Below are 17,579 nucleotides of genomic sequence, written 5' to 3'. Positions count from 1 at the left end.
CTCTATAGGACCAGCGACTAGTCGATGTCAAGCTTAAAGCGTCATGACAGCGCATTGAAGTCGACTAGTCAATTAGTCGGTGCAACCCCTAATAATGAACTATATTTTTTATTATTATTACGATTATTGTTGTTGTTGTTGTTGTTGTTATTTTTAATATTATAATGTCACAAAATACTGCATAAACGTTCTATAATAATAATAATAATAACAATAAATATATTATTATTATTTACTGTCACAAAAATGATAAATACAAGTAAACTGATAAAAATACAGAAATATATAATTCTTATATAACAACATAAATTAGAGATGCTTTTAAAATTTTGATGCAAAATGAATTATTTCAAGCCTGTTTTTGTGATTTTAATATTATTGAAATTTATATCTATCATCATTCTTTATTGTTGTATTCTGTTGCTTAAAATATAATGTAAACCTACTGATAAATTATTGATCTCTATGATGCCCATGGAAATCAGCTATGAATATTGCAGTCTCAGTTTGGACTCGTCATTCCTTAGTCATGGAGCCCCTGCAGAAAGTCTTTGTATTGTTAGTTTAGGCCATTGTGATTCTAATAGCAGCCCGAGACCTCGGCTCAGAGTCATCCATCAGGCCTGGCAGAGCAGCAGAGCCATTGTCCCAAAGACTCTGGGTTTCTGTCCTGCCCTGAGACCAACACCCCGATACTTGTGGGTCATTTCAAACGCTCAAAGCTTTTCAAAGATTTGTGAGGTGAACCAAATGCTTTTATCTGATTTGATCACTTTTCTGAGAGATATTTTATTTGACAAGATGATTGCCATATGATGAACTTGAGTGAGTGAACCACGTCACCCTTGCAGTCTAAAGTCTCTTCAGCTCAGAGAATGGAGACTCGAGTTAGTTGGTGTTATCTGAAAACAAAACAAAGAACAAATAGGGTTGGCCATGAGTTAAATCAATTTTACTGTATTATCACGGCTTAAAGGGACAGTTCACCCAAAAATGAAACTTCACTTGTCATCACTTACCCTCATGTAATTTCAAACCAACTTTTCTTTTCCTACAGGACACAAAATAAATTAATTTTGGAGACTGCCATCGATGTTTTTAAAGCTTCAAAAAGGACACAAAAACATGAAGCATCTACACTATTCTTCTCACTATATAAAACATGCACTATATTCCAAGTTTTCTGAAGCCATATGATAGATTTGTGTAAGAAACATAGCAGAATGTAAGACATACAGGTTTGCAATGACATGAGAGTGAGTAAATGCTGACAGAAATCTCATTTTTGAGTCAATTGTCCCTGTTAGACATTGAAAAATTCAGGTTTGGATATCACAGCATAAATCATATGCTTTCATTTAGTTTGCTGGAAGAGACTGACGGCAGAGAAAGCTTTTAGTGCACAATGATTGGCGAGCCCCATTTTTGGCGGCATCTTTGCCCTCTGAAGACATGCTGAGGTTAACCCTGCGTCAGTGTGAGGTCCATTTATCAGCTCGCATTTAATTGCAAACAGTGGGTGTTCTTCAGAGCTGCTTTACTTTGTGCTGATCAAGCTGATATTGTAATTTGATGACCTTTAACCCACCACATCCTTGGTGGCTTTTGTGGCCTGCCCTCCACCAGCATAACATCAACACTTTTGTAACGCCACTATAAAGGAATGCCATCGACCACCTCGCTGGGTTTTTTTTTATTCCAGTGCATCCGTTAAACCACATCTTGTACTGTTCTTGGTCAGAGATTCAACTGCAAGTGTTTCTCAACCCTGTGTTTGCTTTTAACATTTTTGTCATCACTTATTTTTAATGACTCGCTGTTGTTGAGTGAGTCATCACCAAACCTGAAAAAATTTCTAAGAGAATAACATTGCTGAGTCATCAGAAGATTCAGATGATTCAGATGTCCTGTTATTGGTGGATTGTCAACCATATATGTTAGATTATTCATTATTTAATTATATATAATCCATAATAATTCATATAATCATATAATTCATCAATGCTAATTATATAATATATGTAATAAATATCTAATATACACATTTTATATATACAGTGGTGTGAAAAACTTTTTGCCCCCTTCCTGTTTTTTTAATTTGTGTATAATGTAAAAATATTGTATATATGTATATTATATAATTACTATTGTAATATTAATATTAATTATTTATTAACATTAATATATTATTATTTATTATTGTTAATAATAATAATGATTATTATTATTAATTCATTATTTTGATTAATATATTTTTATATTAGTTATAATATTAATATAATTTATATGTAATATGTAATTAAAATGTATATATGCATTTCCCTTTTGTGTTAATAAAAAATAAAATGAAATAAATAACATACTGTGAGTGTGTTTGTGTGTGTGTGTGTGTGTGTGTGTGTGTATCGAGAGAGAGAGAGAGAATTAAAGAAATATAATTTTATAACACATACATACATGCAAATATATATTTATATTGATCTTTTCTTTCATTATTATTTTATAGTATCTCATATTATCACCAGGGAGTGTTGAGTAATAATCAGCTGTAGCTGTCATTCAGTAATTCTGTGATGATGGTGTTGTTTATCTGAACTCTTGTTGAGAGTCAGCTAGTCTCTTTGATCAGTTTATGCTTTGGTTTGTCTACCAAACTCCACAGGGGAGACTCTCAAAACTCAGCACTCGTCGACAGGCTCTCTCTTTCTCTGTCCCTGTAAGTCCCCTTTCTCTCTGGAGGTTGTTTTGCAGGTTTGCCAAGTCCAGCTGAGCATGTTTTCAAGTGACTGAAAAGAATGAATTATGCAGCAGTAAGCATGCTTACAGCTGGCCGTTTGGAGTTCGGCAGGTCTTTGATCTGAGAGCGGAGTGTGCATGAATGCCCGCATTGTGAACGCACAGAGCGTGTGTGTGTGTGTGAGAGAGAGAGAGAGAGAGTGTGTGTGTGTGTGTGTGTGTGTACGCACGCGCGTTGTTTGTGTTTGGAAGAATAGGGAGGCCCAGGTCTGGGTTAGAAGAGATTACACTGCAGGCACGTTGGGTAAAGGCTATCTGGAGAAAATACCCTGACGCTGTTTGTTGGCTGACCGTCAGATATTGTCCTTAAAGGGGTCATATGATGCGAATCCAATTTTTCCTTTCTCTTTGGAGTGTTACCTTGTTGTTTGTCATTTCTCCGATCACAAATGCAGACATGGTTTTATGTTTACGCTGCGCGATGCAACGCATCGCGTAAAAAGACAGTATAAGTCATTATAATCCATAATTAGCTGGCCAATCACAGCACACCTTGCTTTGTAGCTTTGTAAAAATCGACGCGTTTCTGAAAGGCGGGGCATAGAGGAGAAACAATAATGTACAGTATGTGGAAAATAATGTGTTTTTTGAACCTTAAACCGCATAAACACATTTCATTACACCAAATACACCAAATAATGTTCTTTTTAGCAGCATCATATGACCCCTTTAAAGGACTAGTTCAAAATGAAATCATCTACTCACCTTCATGACATTCCTTTTTTCCATGAAACACAAAAGATGTTTTGAGGAAGGTTCACACTGCTGTTTTCCATATAATGAAAATACATTGTGACTAGAGACTGTCAAGCTTCTAAAAGCACTATAAGCTCAGTAGTTCATATTCACATTATACTTTCATAGCTCCATCTTTTAAGTGTTCTTTCAGTATCATAGTATTATATGAGGAACAGACAATAAAGTTGTTATGCGCTGATAATCTTTGCCTCTGCCATATTATTTAAATTGCATTTTTATTTTATTTTATAATTAATTTAATTTAATTTACTGTGGGTTGTAAGCCAGTGACTGGCTAATGTTACACTGATAATCTTCCCATCTCAATGTTAATTTACTATGATTAATTATTTTTTTAAATCAACTATTTAATTTATTATATGAAGAATAGACAATAAAGTTGTTATGCACTGATAATCTTTGCCTCTGCCATATAATTTAAATTGCATTTTTAATGTTAATTTAGTGCAATTAATAATTTTTTTTAAATGAACTAATTAAATTGAACCTAAAATAATAATTAATTTAATTTAATTTTGGTGCGTTGAAGGCCAGTGACTGACTAATGTTACATGATAATTTTGGTATATCAATGTTAATTTACTACGCTTAATTATTTTTTTAAATCAAGTATTTAATTTAATATATGAGGAATAGACAATAAAGTTATGCACTGATAATCCTTGCCTCTGCCATATCATTTAAATTGCATTGTTTAATGTTAATTTAGTGCAATTAAATTTAACTTAAAATTTAATTTCATATTAATTACTATGAGTTATAGGACACTGAGGCTAATGTTAAATGATATGAAAATATAACAAACAATATATTGACTTCTGAGCCATTTTTAGTCTATTCAACGATTTACTCGTCTGCCACAATATTGTAATATTGTATTTGAATAATCAATAAATTTCATATACATAAATTTAATGTAAGCCATTAATTGTGGTTATTATATATAAAAACAATTAATCTGGAAAATTAAAAGCTTTAATCAATTGACAGACCTAGTTTGGGTTGTATAATAGTTCAGCTAATTCGTCATGTGTCTGTGTATTTAATATACATTTATAGTCGTAAATATTGGTATACTGGTGTAACCTTAAATACTAAAGTTTTGCAGCAAACTAAGCAGAACAATGAATCAGTGTGAAGTCACTGAAATAATTTGTTTAAAAATGTAAATAAAGGTTATATAATATTACTGTCCATTAACAGGTATATCTTTTTTTTTCTCTTACAGGTCGTAATGAATTAATCGCCAGATACATCAAACTCAGAACGGGAAAGACACGGACGAGAAAACAGGTTAGCAGAGCTGCTTCAAGTTCGGAGTGTGACATGAAATAAATAATGCTGCTTATAGAGGCTGTTTCCAGTAAACTCACATTGTGACGAGCCACTTTGTTTATGGCTTCATCCAAACGTTGTCTGGCTGGCTTACTGCCTTCCCTAGTTACCAAAGCGCTCTTCACTGAATGGACACCTGTTGCTTTGTGCTCTCAATTCAGTGCAAATCTTTACAAATTTACCGTAAAGTCAGTTTGACTTAAAAACTGAATTTTGAACTAATTAAATAGATGATCACTTTCTTTCTTGTTGCTGAACAAATAATGTGAAAGGTTGTGTTGGATGTTCTGTTTGTAATTAAAGTGCATGTTTTTGTGGCTAATGGCAGGGGGCCTTTCATCTCCATGGTTACAAAATGCTCTTTTTGTGTTTGTGTGCGTGTGACCAGGTCTCCAGTCATATCCAGGTTCTTGCTCGGAGGAAATCCAGAGAATTTCACTCCAAGCTAAAGGTACATGCCAATCTTGTGTTTGACACAGCCTGTGTGTGTATGTGTGTAGTTTCTCAGGCCATATCCGTACTGAACTGTGTGTGTTTGTGTGTGTGCGAGTGCGTTGCTGTTTGACTGTCTGTAGCATATATTTCCTGCTTGTGACTGGCCTGCTTAGTATGCAGTCAACTGGCTAACTTCTTTTCTTCTAGATGTTTGTCCGTTTCCTTCCTGTTTTGCACAAAAGTTTTTTTTTTTGGAAAGGCATCGCATGCACACCGAAATATTTAATATGTGATAGACGGGCTGACTTGAGTAAAGTTGCTCAAGGACAGTCACATGATTTACAATGTGGTTTGAAAATCAAAGCATATGTGCCTCCTTTAGACATTATTCAGTTTGTGAGTATCTGCCTAAAATTTGTAGACTTGTCTACATAGAGGTTCAGGTCACTGGTATTGATTATATATACACTACCGTTCAAATTTTTTTTTAATAAAAAGGAAGTCTCTTATGCTCGGAGGGGGTGCATAAAACAGTAAAGAAATACAGTAAAACAGTTATATTGTTGAATATTATTATAATCTGAAATACTTCCTTTCTATTTATATACATTTTAAAATGTAATTTATTCCTGTGATGCAAAGCTGAAATTTTAGCATCATTATTCCATTCTTCAGTGTCACATGATCCTTCAGAAATCATTCTAATATGCTGATTTGCTGATCAAGAAACATTTCTTGTTATTATCAGTGTCAAAAACAGTTGTGCTGCTTCATATTTTGTGAAAACCATGATTAATTTTAATCAGGGATCTTCTGTTCTAGAAAGTTAATTAAAACATTAAACATTTTTTCAGAATTATTCTATTCTAGAAAGATCAAAAGAACAACATTTATTTGAATTGAAAATCTTTTGTATCATTATAAATGTCTGTGCTGTCACTTAAAAAAAAATAAAGCACCTTTGCTGAATAAAAGTGTTAATTTCTTTTAAAAAAAGCAACACTTTAATATTGTATTAAAATAACAATAATTCTAAATCGTCATATACAACATAATGTATAGTGGTGTGTAGATGCTGATGTTGTCATTGGCTGACCTGAGGAGATGTCAAAGGATCGTGCTTTTGAGCAGCTGTGGCATCTGGTGGTTTAAACAGCAAATGACAGTCCACTGACAAAACCTCTGTTTAGTTTTTCTCTCTTTTTTCTTATTTATTTTGGTGCTTTTTCCAAGGGAGAAAGAGGGCGAATAGGATTGGTTACTCATTTTATTTGGCAGTGTCTGTGATGATACAAAAGGCTCTTCTTTAAGCATATGCGCTCCAGTACTTGTCAGCCTGCTTGACCACAGTGCAACACATTTATCAGACAGTCTGACTGACTGCTGCTTTCATGCGCCACAGCTGACTGCTTGCATTTATACAGCATTTCTTACAAAAACAGAGCTCACATTCTTCACACAAGGCCTGTTTATTCACATAAGTTTGTCAATAAGCATGAAAAGTAAATAACCACACAACAAAAAGTATAAAGTCAAAACTAACAACCTAATTAACATGGTGTGCATTCTGGAAACTCACAAACCTTTAACAAATCTAGTTATGGCAACATTTGAGGGATATTGCTGGTATAAAGTATACATAGACTGAAAGTAATTCACATGTTGTAGTATCTGTGACTAATAAAGGTCTCTGTGCTGAATTTAATTTTCTTTTTTAAAGCTTTGAGTTCCTCATGTATGCTATATGCGGTACTCAGTGCTTACATAAAACTGTTTAAGTTTTGAAGTTCTTCAGTTTATTCATTTTTAACATTTTAAATTTTCAGAATCAAAGGTCAGTGGCAAAACTATTTGCCCATTTAGCTTGTATGGTAGAGCAGTTTAAATGGGCCTTATCTGCTTTTTCACAGCGTCAGGTCTTAACGAGACAAATTTATTTGCCCTTGAGCCAAGGTTAGATTTGATTTCATCTAATAAAATAAATTAGGTTTTATAGCAAATAACAGAGCAGGAGCTAAATCTTCTCTGTTGTGTGTTTCGTTGAAGGACCAGACCGTGAAGAATGATGTGATCAACAGGATGGCGGCCATGTCTTCAGCGCAGATCGTCTCGGCCACGGCCATCCACAGCCGGCTGGGGCTCGCAGGACTCCCTCGAGCCACCTTGCCAGGGGCGACAGGGGTAAGAGACACCCCAGACCGCTTTAAAACCATTAGTGTCCCATGCATCGGTATTGTTTTACACTATAACACTGCAATACATTTTACTCCTTTTCTAGATTTGGCAAGTGTCAACAGGGCAGCCTGGTTCCTCACAAGAGTAAGTGTATATGACTTAACTAACTTGAATATACACGGCTGAGTTTGTACATATTAAAACGTGTACAACAACTTGTGAATTAAAAATGACACCTTGTGATAATCACCTCACCTTGTGATAATCACCTCAGTGTGAAGCCGTTCGCACAGCAGAATTACCCCATCCAGACGGCCACAGCCATCGCAGGTGTGTATATTCATAGTTAACAGATGCCTTTGATACTTTCATGAATGTGTAAGTTTGCATAAACCTGCTTAGATTTTGTATATTTTTAAAAGAAAAATTCTGGTTCTTATATTTGCTTGGATGAGCCGCTCAAAGCTGTTGCTTTGAATTAAAACAGCTACTTTTTGTTTGTTGTTTATTCATGTATATTAAGGGCTGTCAGTTTAACACGTTAACTTAATTAATTAGTTATAAAAAAAAAACGCGATTAGAAGCAAAAAGCTGCATGTTTATAGGAAACAAATCCATCAAGATGTTTTTAACTTCAAACCGAGTCCATAATCATGCTTTCTCCAGTGAAAATGGACTTGTCTGATTCAGTTGAGAAATATATACAGATCAAGAACCATTTACAAGCAAAAACACTCCAAAACAGTTCTAATGGGTGGATTTTGATATGAGAGAACAACAGGAGATGGAATTTTTTACTGAAGGAAATGTTATTATTAGGGCTGTCAGTTTAATGCGTTAACTTAATTAATTAGTTATGAAAAAATAACGCGATTAAAATATTTGAACGCAGTTAACGCACTGGCCCCGCCCCCAGACCTGTACATCATCTTACATTTCATAGTTGTTGACAGATATTATGCATTTCCTATCTTTAATGACATGTAAGTCTCAATTTTATTTTTTCAGTTTGTAATGTATTAAACACCCCCCTTTTTTCTTCTTCTTCTTCTTTATTTATTTTTACTTAATTTTTTGTTATTGTTGTTTATCATTTTTATGTTGATGGTTGTATTATTTTTTGTGTACTGTTCTTGATTTTTGAGCATTAATAAAAATAAAAAAAAAAGACAAATATGATGCAGGGCAACAATTCCATAAGTGCAGTTATGCCCTAAAATTCAAGATATTGGGGCAAAAATGCTCCAAAATTTTTTTGTCTCACATGAGCACACGACGATCACACGAGCAGCGAGAGCAATATCACACTAGTGCTGCTTATGTCCGAATACCACGAGTGCAAATGTTTTTATACAACAGTTCAGTAATTAAGACGTTAACATTGTTTTATATTTTAAACACAATATTGTCTGTTTTTGCTCAGTTTTTCCAACAAAAATATTACCTAAAGCCACAGCAGAATTGTGCGTTTGTGAGCAGCACAGCGGCGTTTAGTTTCTGAATGAATCCTCGTTTTGAACGAATGGTGTGAACCAATGATTCAAAGGCCCTTTCATAAAGTGAGCCGTTTAGTGAATTCCTGGGGGGGGGGCGGAACTATAAAGGGAGAGTTCACCCCCAAAAATTTAAGTCATTCAGGTTTGAGTAAATTGTTTGTTTATTTGGATCCCCATTAGCTTCCACAAAGTGGTTGCTAGTCTTCCTGGGGTCCACAAATCAATCCAAGACCAACAGTCTTACAAATAAATAAAAACGAACAAGAATACAATTTCACTTATCACATCACAAAACTATACATCTCAGCAGTAGCAGCAGTTAAAATATACAGCTACATATTTATAAGCAAATCTTCACATTTTCTTCGAAATACATATGTAGTTACTCTTTCGTATATTTATGGGAACCATATTCCAAGCAAAATAACCTCGATAAAGTACAGTTTGAGTAAATTATGACATAATTGCTTTCTTTTGTGGAACATAAAAGAAGGTATTTTGAAGATTGTTGGTAATAAAGCTGTTTTGGCTACCGGTGACTTTCCATTTGAGATGTTTCTCATATTATCTTCTTTAATGTTCCGTTTATGTTAGGATGTTGTAGCCTAAATGTTTGTGTGTAATAAATTTTCTGTTGAATCAAATAAAATGTTTATTTCTAAAGCTACTATTTGTAATGTCTACTTAATACTTTCTCATTTAACACAAAAATTGCTTTAAATGATCTTTTGTGGGTATTTTCAAAACCAAATGTAATTTGCGAATAATTAGATTAATCGACACGTAATTAATTAGATAAAAAATTTTAATCGACTGACAGCCTTACATATACATATGGTAACACTACCATATTATTATAGTTTTGTTATAATAACATGATATAATAAAGAGAATATAAGTGCATTACTTGATGGAATTTTTAAAAAAGTTATTAAATTAATATAAAATGTATATTAGTCATGTATAATATAAGTTTGTATCTATATTATATAAGTAAAAGGTATATTATACTGTCTTATATTTAATAATATTATAATATATAAGTAAATATATATTATTATGTTATATAATTTAATATTATATAATTTAAGAAGGTGTAAGAATTATTAACTAAAAAATTACAGTATATTTCTTCTATTTAAGTTACTCTTAATTGCTTTCGTCTTATTGCTTTAATACATTACTTATGTTTAGCAATGCTGTGTTTGTGTGTAGCTTACGAGTCCCCCACACCCCTGACAGCCGCAGTGCCGGCGTGGCACGGCCGCTCCATCAGCACCTCCAAACTGCGGCTGGTGGAGTTCTCCTCCTTCCTGGAGCATCAGCGGGACCCAGATTCAGTGAGTCAGCACACATTGTGTATATATATATATATATATATATAATAAAGATACATACAATATTTTGTATCTTTATAATAAATGTTATAAAGTATATGTAAGAAATATTAATATAGTAAATAATACAAAAATATGCATTTTTATTAATTTAATTTATTGCATAAATACAATTTTACCTGAGTAATAATATTTATAAATTAATCAGACATATTAACAGATTATGTTGATTATGAAGTACTTTTAATCTAAATGAAAGGATCAATGTTAGTAGTATTGCATGATTTTATTTGCATATTGTTGGTGTTGGTGAGATGATGATTTAGCATTTAGCCTTGGATCATGGACCTTGTGCGATGCTTTAGAGAAATGCAAATCTACTGACAGCAGCTGCAGGGCAGTGGGCTCTTATTAGAGATGGTCATGATGACCGAGGTCACATCCTGCATTTTTCCTGATCCACTGATAATAATGGAAATCTTCACAACCTCAAATCTCCACTGAACTCATTCTGAGTCAAAAAATCAAATGAAGCGCTAAGCTAAACCAGATCTTTTCTGCTAAACTAGAAGAAAACAGAAGTGTAGCTTCTGAACATGCTTCTTATGATCCAGGACTCATCCAGAAGTGGGACTCACTCCCTTCAAATTAAGTGTCTTTAAGCACTGATCTGACTACAGTCAAGGCAATGAAGACAAAACAGCATGTTTAGATTGAAAGTGAGATCCGGGAAGAAGTTGTTGTGACCTGCAGGTTACCAGAATGCCTTGTGTCCATGTTAAAGCAGACCCGTGTAATGGATCATGTTGGCAGCATCTCTATGAAATGCTTGTCCCTCTGGTCTGGCGTGACAGCGGCTTTTAATCTTGCGTTCGTAGCTATACGCAGAACGAGTTGCGTTTTCAATACAGTCGTCCGGTCACACAAACATTCAGCTTTGGGGAAGAGGTTCAGAACATACCTGAAATGCCTCACAAATGCAATCTGCAATGCTTCGTTACTCACACAAACAACATTTGGGAATGGCATTTGAACTCCTTGAAAACCATAAATTATATAAAAAAGCTTGTTGCCCAGGCAACATATTACGTAGTTATTCTTGCGCAAAATAAGAGCATGTTAGTTAATTTTCTATAGCCTGTAGTAGAGTTGCAATGATCTAATTACATCTCTTTCTGCAGTACAACAAGCATCTGTTTGTGCACATCGGCCAGACGAATCATTCGTACAACGATGCACTCCTGGAGACAGTGGACATACGTCAAATCTACGACAAATTTCCTGAGAAGAAGGGCGGGCTGAAGGAGCTGTTTGGAAAAGGACCTCAGAACGCCTTCTTCCTGGTCAAGTTCTGGGTGAGTCTTCAGCATTTGAGTTTGAGTAGCTGTTAGCACATTGACCTGTGGTGCTCATGCAAACAATACAAATTGTTTGAATCATTTTCCAATCACATTTCCTTCTTTTCCCTGCACTTTTTCATAGTTCTGTAATTTACACAGTGGCGTTATTGCATTGTACTGAGATATATTGTGAATATATTTATATGCAATATGCTTTAAAATGAGTAAATCATGAATTAATATAATAATTCATAATTAATTCAGCAGTTTTGTACAAACTTTATTTGAACTTTTGGCTTTTTAATATAATTATTAATATTTAATATAAATACTTTTTATATTAAAATACAGAATTTTCAGTATAAAACTTTTAAATTTTAATAACTATTAATAGAGGTGCCTTTTTGAGTAGGGGCACGTTTGGCTTTGCCTTAACTAAAAATAATAATATTACAAATCACAAACCTACATTTTTTTTTAAATGTTAATAATTCATTTAAATTCTAATATAAACTTTAATTTAAACATAATTAAATTTTATGATGGCTTTTATAGGTCTGGGATAAGGGTAATTCCTATTATAATTCACTATAATTTCTTTAATTTGTATACACGTTTTCACCTTTGGCTTTTTTTATGTAAATTTTAATACAAATTTAATAAACTTTAAAAAAAGGTTTCAATTAAAAGATAGCTTAGATCAAATAAATAAATTATCAATTAATAAAGTTTGATAGCTAATTATAAATATGAGTGTTTTGGGGTTTATTTAACAAATATAATAATAATAAGTCATATTTATATTACTATTAATTATTCATATAATAAAATTAACTATTACAATTTTTTAAATATTGTCAAATGTAAAACGTTAAATATTGATAACTAATAATAGATAGTCTTTTCTTTAAGTATGGACAGTTTTAAATTTATTTTAAAAAATCATTTTATATTAAATATAAGCTTTAATCATAAACTTTCAATTGTATTTAGCATTTTTAATATTTATCTTTAAATAAACACTATAATTAACTTTAACTTAAATTTATATATATATATATATATATATATATATTGTAATGATGGCTTTTTATAGGTCAAGACTGAAAATCTGGGTAAAATCTGTACATAAAAGACGTTTGAAAAATAATCTCCTACGACATAAAAGTACTGAAGAAGTTTAAGAATCAGTCATATATCAGCATTGTGTAGATTTCAGAAAAACAGCACGCGTCGAGCACTAGTCACCTGCATGAGTTTGAATCGAGGCAGCTGAACTGGTTTGATTAAAGTGCTGTGTTAAAACCAGCAGTGGTGTATTTACTCCAGAAACTCTAATACTGATGATGCTGGATTTGATAGGGAGCCTTTATTTGAACAGCTGCCGCTCTGAGCGCACGAGCCGAGCAGACCACCACATTCAGACACAAACACTCATTACACTCTTGCATTAGAGACTAGTTTTGGATGGTGGCCTTGTTTATCTTTTACTAATGGGTGTTTTTAGGACAGCAGCAGGGTACAGGGTTTTTATCGTTTTTGATCTCTATGCAATAATCATATTTCATAGCCTTGAAATCTGAGACTGCAAAAAAAAATGTTTTCATCAGTCTCTGATGGTGTACTTACGGTTTTAAAATAAACTTGCCAAAAAAGTTCCATTAAATGCAACTGTAAAAGAAAAAAAGTGATTGTAGGTGTGTGTGGTCTTGATGAACATGACAGGAGGCTCTATGGTACCCAAAGAGTTTACTGTTAACATGAAGCACCTTTTATTTATGAGCATCTGACAAATGACTCATTCGTTTACCCAGCTGTATGCAAACCCTGGGGTGGAATTCAACACATTTGCTTTTGTCAGTGTTTTCTCTCATCGTCACTGAGCTTTTATCTGGTGTGTCCGCAGGCCGACCTCAACTGTAACATCCTGGAGGATTCTGGGGCATTTTACGGCGTAACCAGTCAGTATGAGAGCGCAGAGAACATGACCATTACCTGCTCCACAAAGGTTTGCTCCTTCGGGAAACAAGTGGTTGAAAAAGTTGAGGTGAGGAGTGAATATGATATGATAAATATGAGAAATTAATATAAATAAATAAGTAAAATAAAGCTTCAGTATAAAAAGATGTTCATAAACATCAAAATGTTGTCATACTAAAAATAAACTCAATTTAATTTTTATATATACAGTATATTTTGTTTAATTTCTTTTTAATTTTAAAACATTTACCTTTTAATTCATTTTTAAAGTTCATTTAATATTTTATTTGTAATATTGTAATATTTAAAATCATAATGTAACATTTAAAATATACTATTTACTTTTACATGTATTGTAATATTTAAAATCATACATACAATTTCATTTTAATTTTATCTGTAATACTGTACTATTTAAAATCATATTTGTAATTTTTTATTTGTGTATACGTAATTTTGCATAAATGTAATTGTAAAATTCGTTTAATACATTAAGCATTACGTATTATAAAATTTTATATAATTTAAATGTAATTTTATATAATATCAAATTATTAAACCACACAATATTAATATACTACATTATATTATTTTTTATATAATATATTAAACATATATATATGTATATATATATATATATATATATATATATATATAATTCATTCAATTTCATTGTATGGAAAAGGGCAGCATTAACATTCTGCTAAACTTCTCTTTTTGGTTTCACAGAAGAGAGTAAGTTATAAAGACTCTGATAAAGAGATAAGTTTAACTATTTCTTTAAGAAAGATAAAATATTTTTCAATATATGCCAAATATTTTTGAAAGCTGCGGTAGAGGGGAAGCTTTTCAGTGAATAACAACATAAATTAATTTGATATTAATTTGAAAAGGATGTGTCGATTAATTAATCTAATCGAAAATTACATTTGGTTGTGAAAATTCCCCCAAAAGATTATTAAATGCTTTTTTTGTGTTAAATGAGAAAGTATTAAGTAGACATTACAAATAGTAGCTTTAGAAAAAAATATTTTATTTGATTCAACATAAAATGTAATACACCTAAATGTTTAGCCTACAATGGCCTAACATAAACTAACATAAAAGAATATAATTTGAGAAACATGTCGTTCATGCAGTGGAAGTCATTGGTAACCAAAACAGCTGTGTTACCAACAGTCTTCAACAGTCCTTTTGTCCCACAAAAGAAAGTAAGTCATTCAGTAGTTAAAATGATGTTTTTTGGGTGGGTTTTTTCTCCCTTTTTTTAAATGAAACAATACTCTAAATAAGAAACTAAATCTGCCAGCAGGTGGCGGTAAATGTCTTTATGAGTCTTCTGATGGAAATTCAGCTTTGCATCACAGGAATAAATTATATTTTAAAGGATATTAACATAGAAACCATTATTTTATATTGTAATAACATTTTGCAAGATTACTGTTTTTTTCTGTATTTTTGATCAAATAAATGCATCCTTGATGAGCATAAGAGACTTCTTTAGAAAACATTACAAGTCTTACTGATCCCAAACTTTTGACCGGTAGTGTATATATTATATTATTATATATATAAAATGTAATTGTGTAATTTATTTATATAATGTATAATATATTCATTGTATTTAATTTTAGATACAGTATGTATGTAATTATAAGATGAAAACAGTATTAAAATAACATTTTTAATTTATTATTTGATTTTTGTCTCTTCTGGTAGACGGAGTATGCGCGGTTTGAGAACGGCCGCTTTGTGTACAAGATCAACCGGTCTCCCATGTGTGAATACATGATCAACTTTATCCATAAGCTCAAGCACCTGCCTGAGAAGTACATGATGAACAGCGTACTAGAAAACTTCACCATCCTATTGGTAGGTCCTACAATTCCCATGTCTTTTGTAAATGCACATGCGTAAATATGACTATGTATTTGGCTTCAAATGTGGTCTTGTGTTGCCGATTGCTAAAAGCATCAATTCCTGCACTGTTCCCGCAGGTGGTGACGAACAGGGAGACTCAAGAGACGCTACTGTGCATAGCCTGTGTGTTCGAGGTCTCCAACAGTGAGCACGGTGCTCAGCATCACATCTACAGACTGGTCAAAGACTGAAGCTCCTCGACTCACACGAGTAACACTACGAGCAGAGAGCAGCCAGCGACACAGAGAACAGTGGAGACTTTATATTCCCTGAGGCTTTTAGGCTACACAGCTGACAACCGCCAAGGGCAGCAGAGCCTAGCGGACTAAGAAAAGCCTTTGAATGACTCACGACCTCCTTTTTAAGTGGCAGTGCCTCTGTCAGTCCCACCCAGAAGGCTTTTGTCACGTTTTGGGTGAGGTCTGGAATGAATAATTACATTATAATTAGTGTATCTCTTGTGTTTTGGTGTTTATTTTTCATTAACCTGTCGTGTGGGTGAAACGGTACGGTTTTGTTACTTTGTTCAGATGTCTGTTTAACTTTGGTTGATGTTTTAAACCAACATTGTGTTTTTGAAAGATCATTGCTTATATAAAAACGTATTGTCATAGTACATGTACATAGTACACTTTTTTTTCTGTTGCTCAACCTTTTATTCTCACACTGAACTACATTTCAAAGACTTCACCCCTGGTATTTTTTTGACCTTTAGTGGATTTAACTTTAATGAAAGAGCATAAAAAGGTACTGTATTATTTATGTGGTACTACCTGCCTTACACTGCACACGGGCTGTTCCAGTGTGACCTACAGTTATGTATATTAAACACTAAGAAACAAATCATTTTCTTATAAGAAACTTTAAATTCAACCCTTAATCGGTTATTAATTTGTGAATTTTCTTTGCATTTAAAACTGACGTATGTAATTTTTTTCTGTTTAAAATCGTCCTATCCCAGCTTAATATGCAGAGACTCTGAGTAAAGCCATTCATCAGTTAATTTTCGCAAAAACTATAAGCATTCAGCTGCACTATGAAAATTTCACATTTGTTTTGATCGACCCGCCAATGGCTCGACCAATGGAGTGAGTTGGGGGCGGGGCTACCTGGTGTTTCGAAAACAATATTTTTGAAATTCCATTAGGTGGCGCTATTGGCGCAAAAGTGACGAACTTCAGCTTTAAGAAACTAATGCGTTGTTTCTGCTCATATCAGAACAGGCTACACAAGAATGGGAATTTACATAGCAAAATCACCAAAGCATATCGTGCCTTAGTGTTTATAATCGCAGACATCGTCTAATTGTGAGTAGAATTTGTGTGTTTTCCAGCTCAGAAAATTGACACCAAAAAAAAAAAACACAAAGTGAGTCAGATTTGGTTTCTAATATCACCATAATGCCTTTGACATTTTAAAAGCGGGGAGAAAAATAATTAAAATTGATTAAAAAAAAAAAAGTGTTACTGCTCTCTCATTTTGATGGAAGGATATTTTAATTTGAGTAGGAATCAGGAATTCCTTATCTACCATAAGAAAGCAGTTCGTTATGGTGTCATGTATATAGCGGAAGTCGATACGATTTCATGAACACAAAGGCATCACGTGACTTTAATTACACTGACAAGCAGAATGATGAGTGACAGTCCAGTGCTTACAGGGCCGTCATAACTCTGGGTAAAATGACTCCTGAATCCGAATCAAACTGTCGATCTCAGTCTTATTTACCAAACAAGATTATGTTTTGCTTGTTTGTTTTTTGTCAGCCATGTTTTACACGTTTTGCAGAGTATCTGTTAGTAAAAAGAACTTTAAAAGAGAACACTAATGTATTTGATGCAGTTCTTGTCTGTTTGTTTTCAGTAAGAACACTTTGTCTGGGGAGCACTGAAACGTTGAGTTTGGTAGCTTTTTTTAATAGATGGACTCTTGTCAAATAATTGTTTTCAGTTGTGTATATTTTCCTTGAGGGGATGAAAATGAAAAAATAAACTTTTAGTGTTTGT

General features: G+C 33.1%; 1 protein-coding gene across 2 annotated transcripts in view; it reads left to right on the top strand.

The window, feature by feature from the left end:
* Nucleotides 1-16,886, top strand: part of LOC107686637 (transcriptional enhancer factor TEF-1-like) — a 47,530-nt gene extending 30,644 nt beyond the window's left edge. For both annotated transcript variants that reach the window (XM_016483701.1, XM_016483702.1), the window contains 10 exons: nt 4,784-4,848; nt 5,279-5,341; nt 7,372-7,506; nt 7,604-7,644; nt 7,775-7,830; nt 10,212-10,336; nt 11,515-11,688; nt 13,580-13,720; nt 15,373-15,525; nt 15,651-16,886. In XM_016483701.1, the coding sequence (XP_016339187.1) occupies nt 4,784-4,848; nt 5,279-5,341; nt 7,372-7,506; nt 7,604-7,644; nt 7,775-7,830; nt 10,212-10,336; nt 11,515-11,688; nt 13,580-13,720; nt 15,373-15,525; nt 15,651-15,764 (1,067 nt within the window). In that variant the 3' untranslated portion in view covers nt 15,765-16,886. The remainder of the gene's footprint in view (nt 1-4,783; nt 4,849-5,278; nt 5,342-7,371; nt 7,507-7,603; nt 7,645-7,774; nt 7,831-10,211; nt 10,337-11,514; nt 11,689-13,579; nt 13,721-15,372; nt 15,526-15,650) is intronic.
* The last annotated feature ends 693 nt before the right edge of the window (nt 16,887-17,579 follow it).

The sequence above is a fragment of the Sinocyclocheilus anshuiensis genome, unplaced genomic scaffold, assembly GCF_001515605.1.
Source record: "Sinocyclocheilus anshuiensis isolate Anshui unplaced genomic scaffold, SAMN03320099.WGS_v1.1 scaffold1102, whole genome shotgun sequence".
NCBI lineage: Eukaryota > Metazoa > Chordata > Actinopteri > Cypriniformes > Cyprinidae > Sinocyclocheilus > Sinocyclocheilus anshuiensis.
Note: the sequence above shows the minus strand (reverse complement) of the source record. Positions and strands in the feature narration are given on the sequence as shown.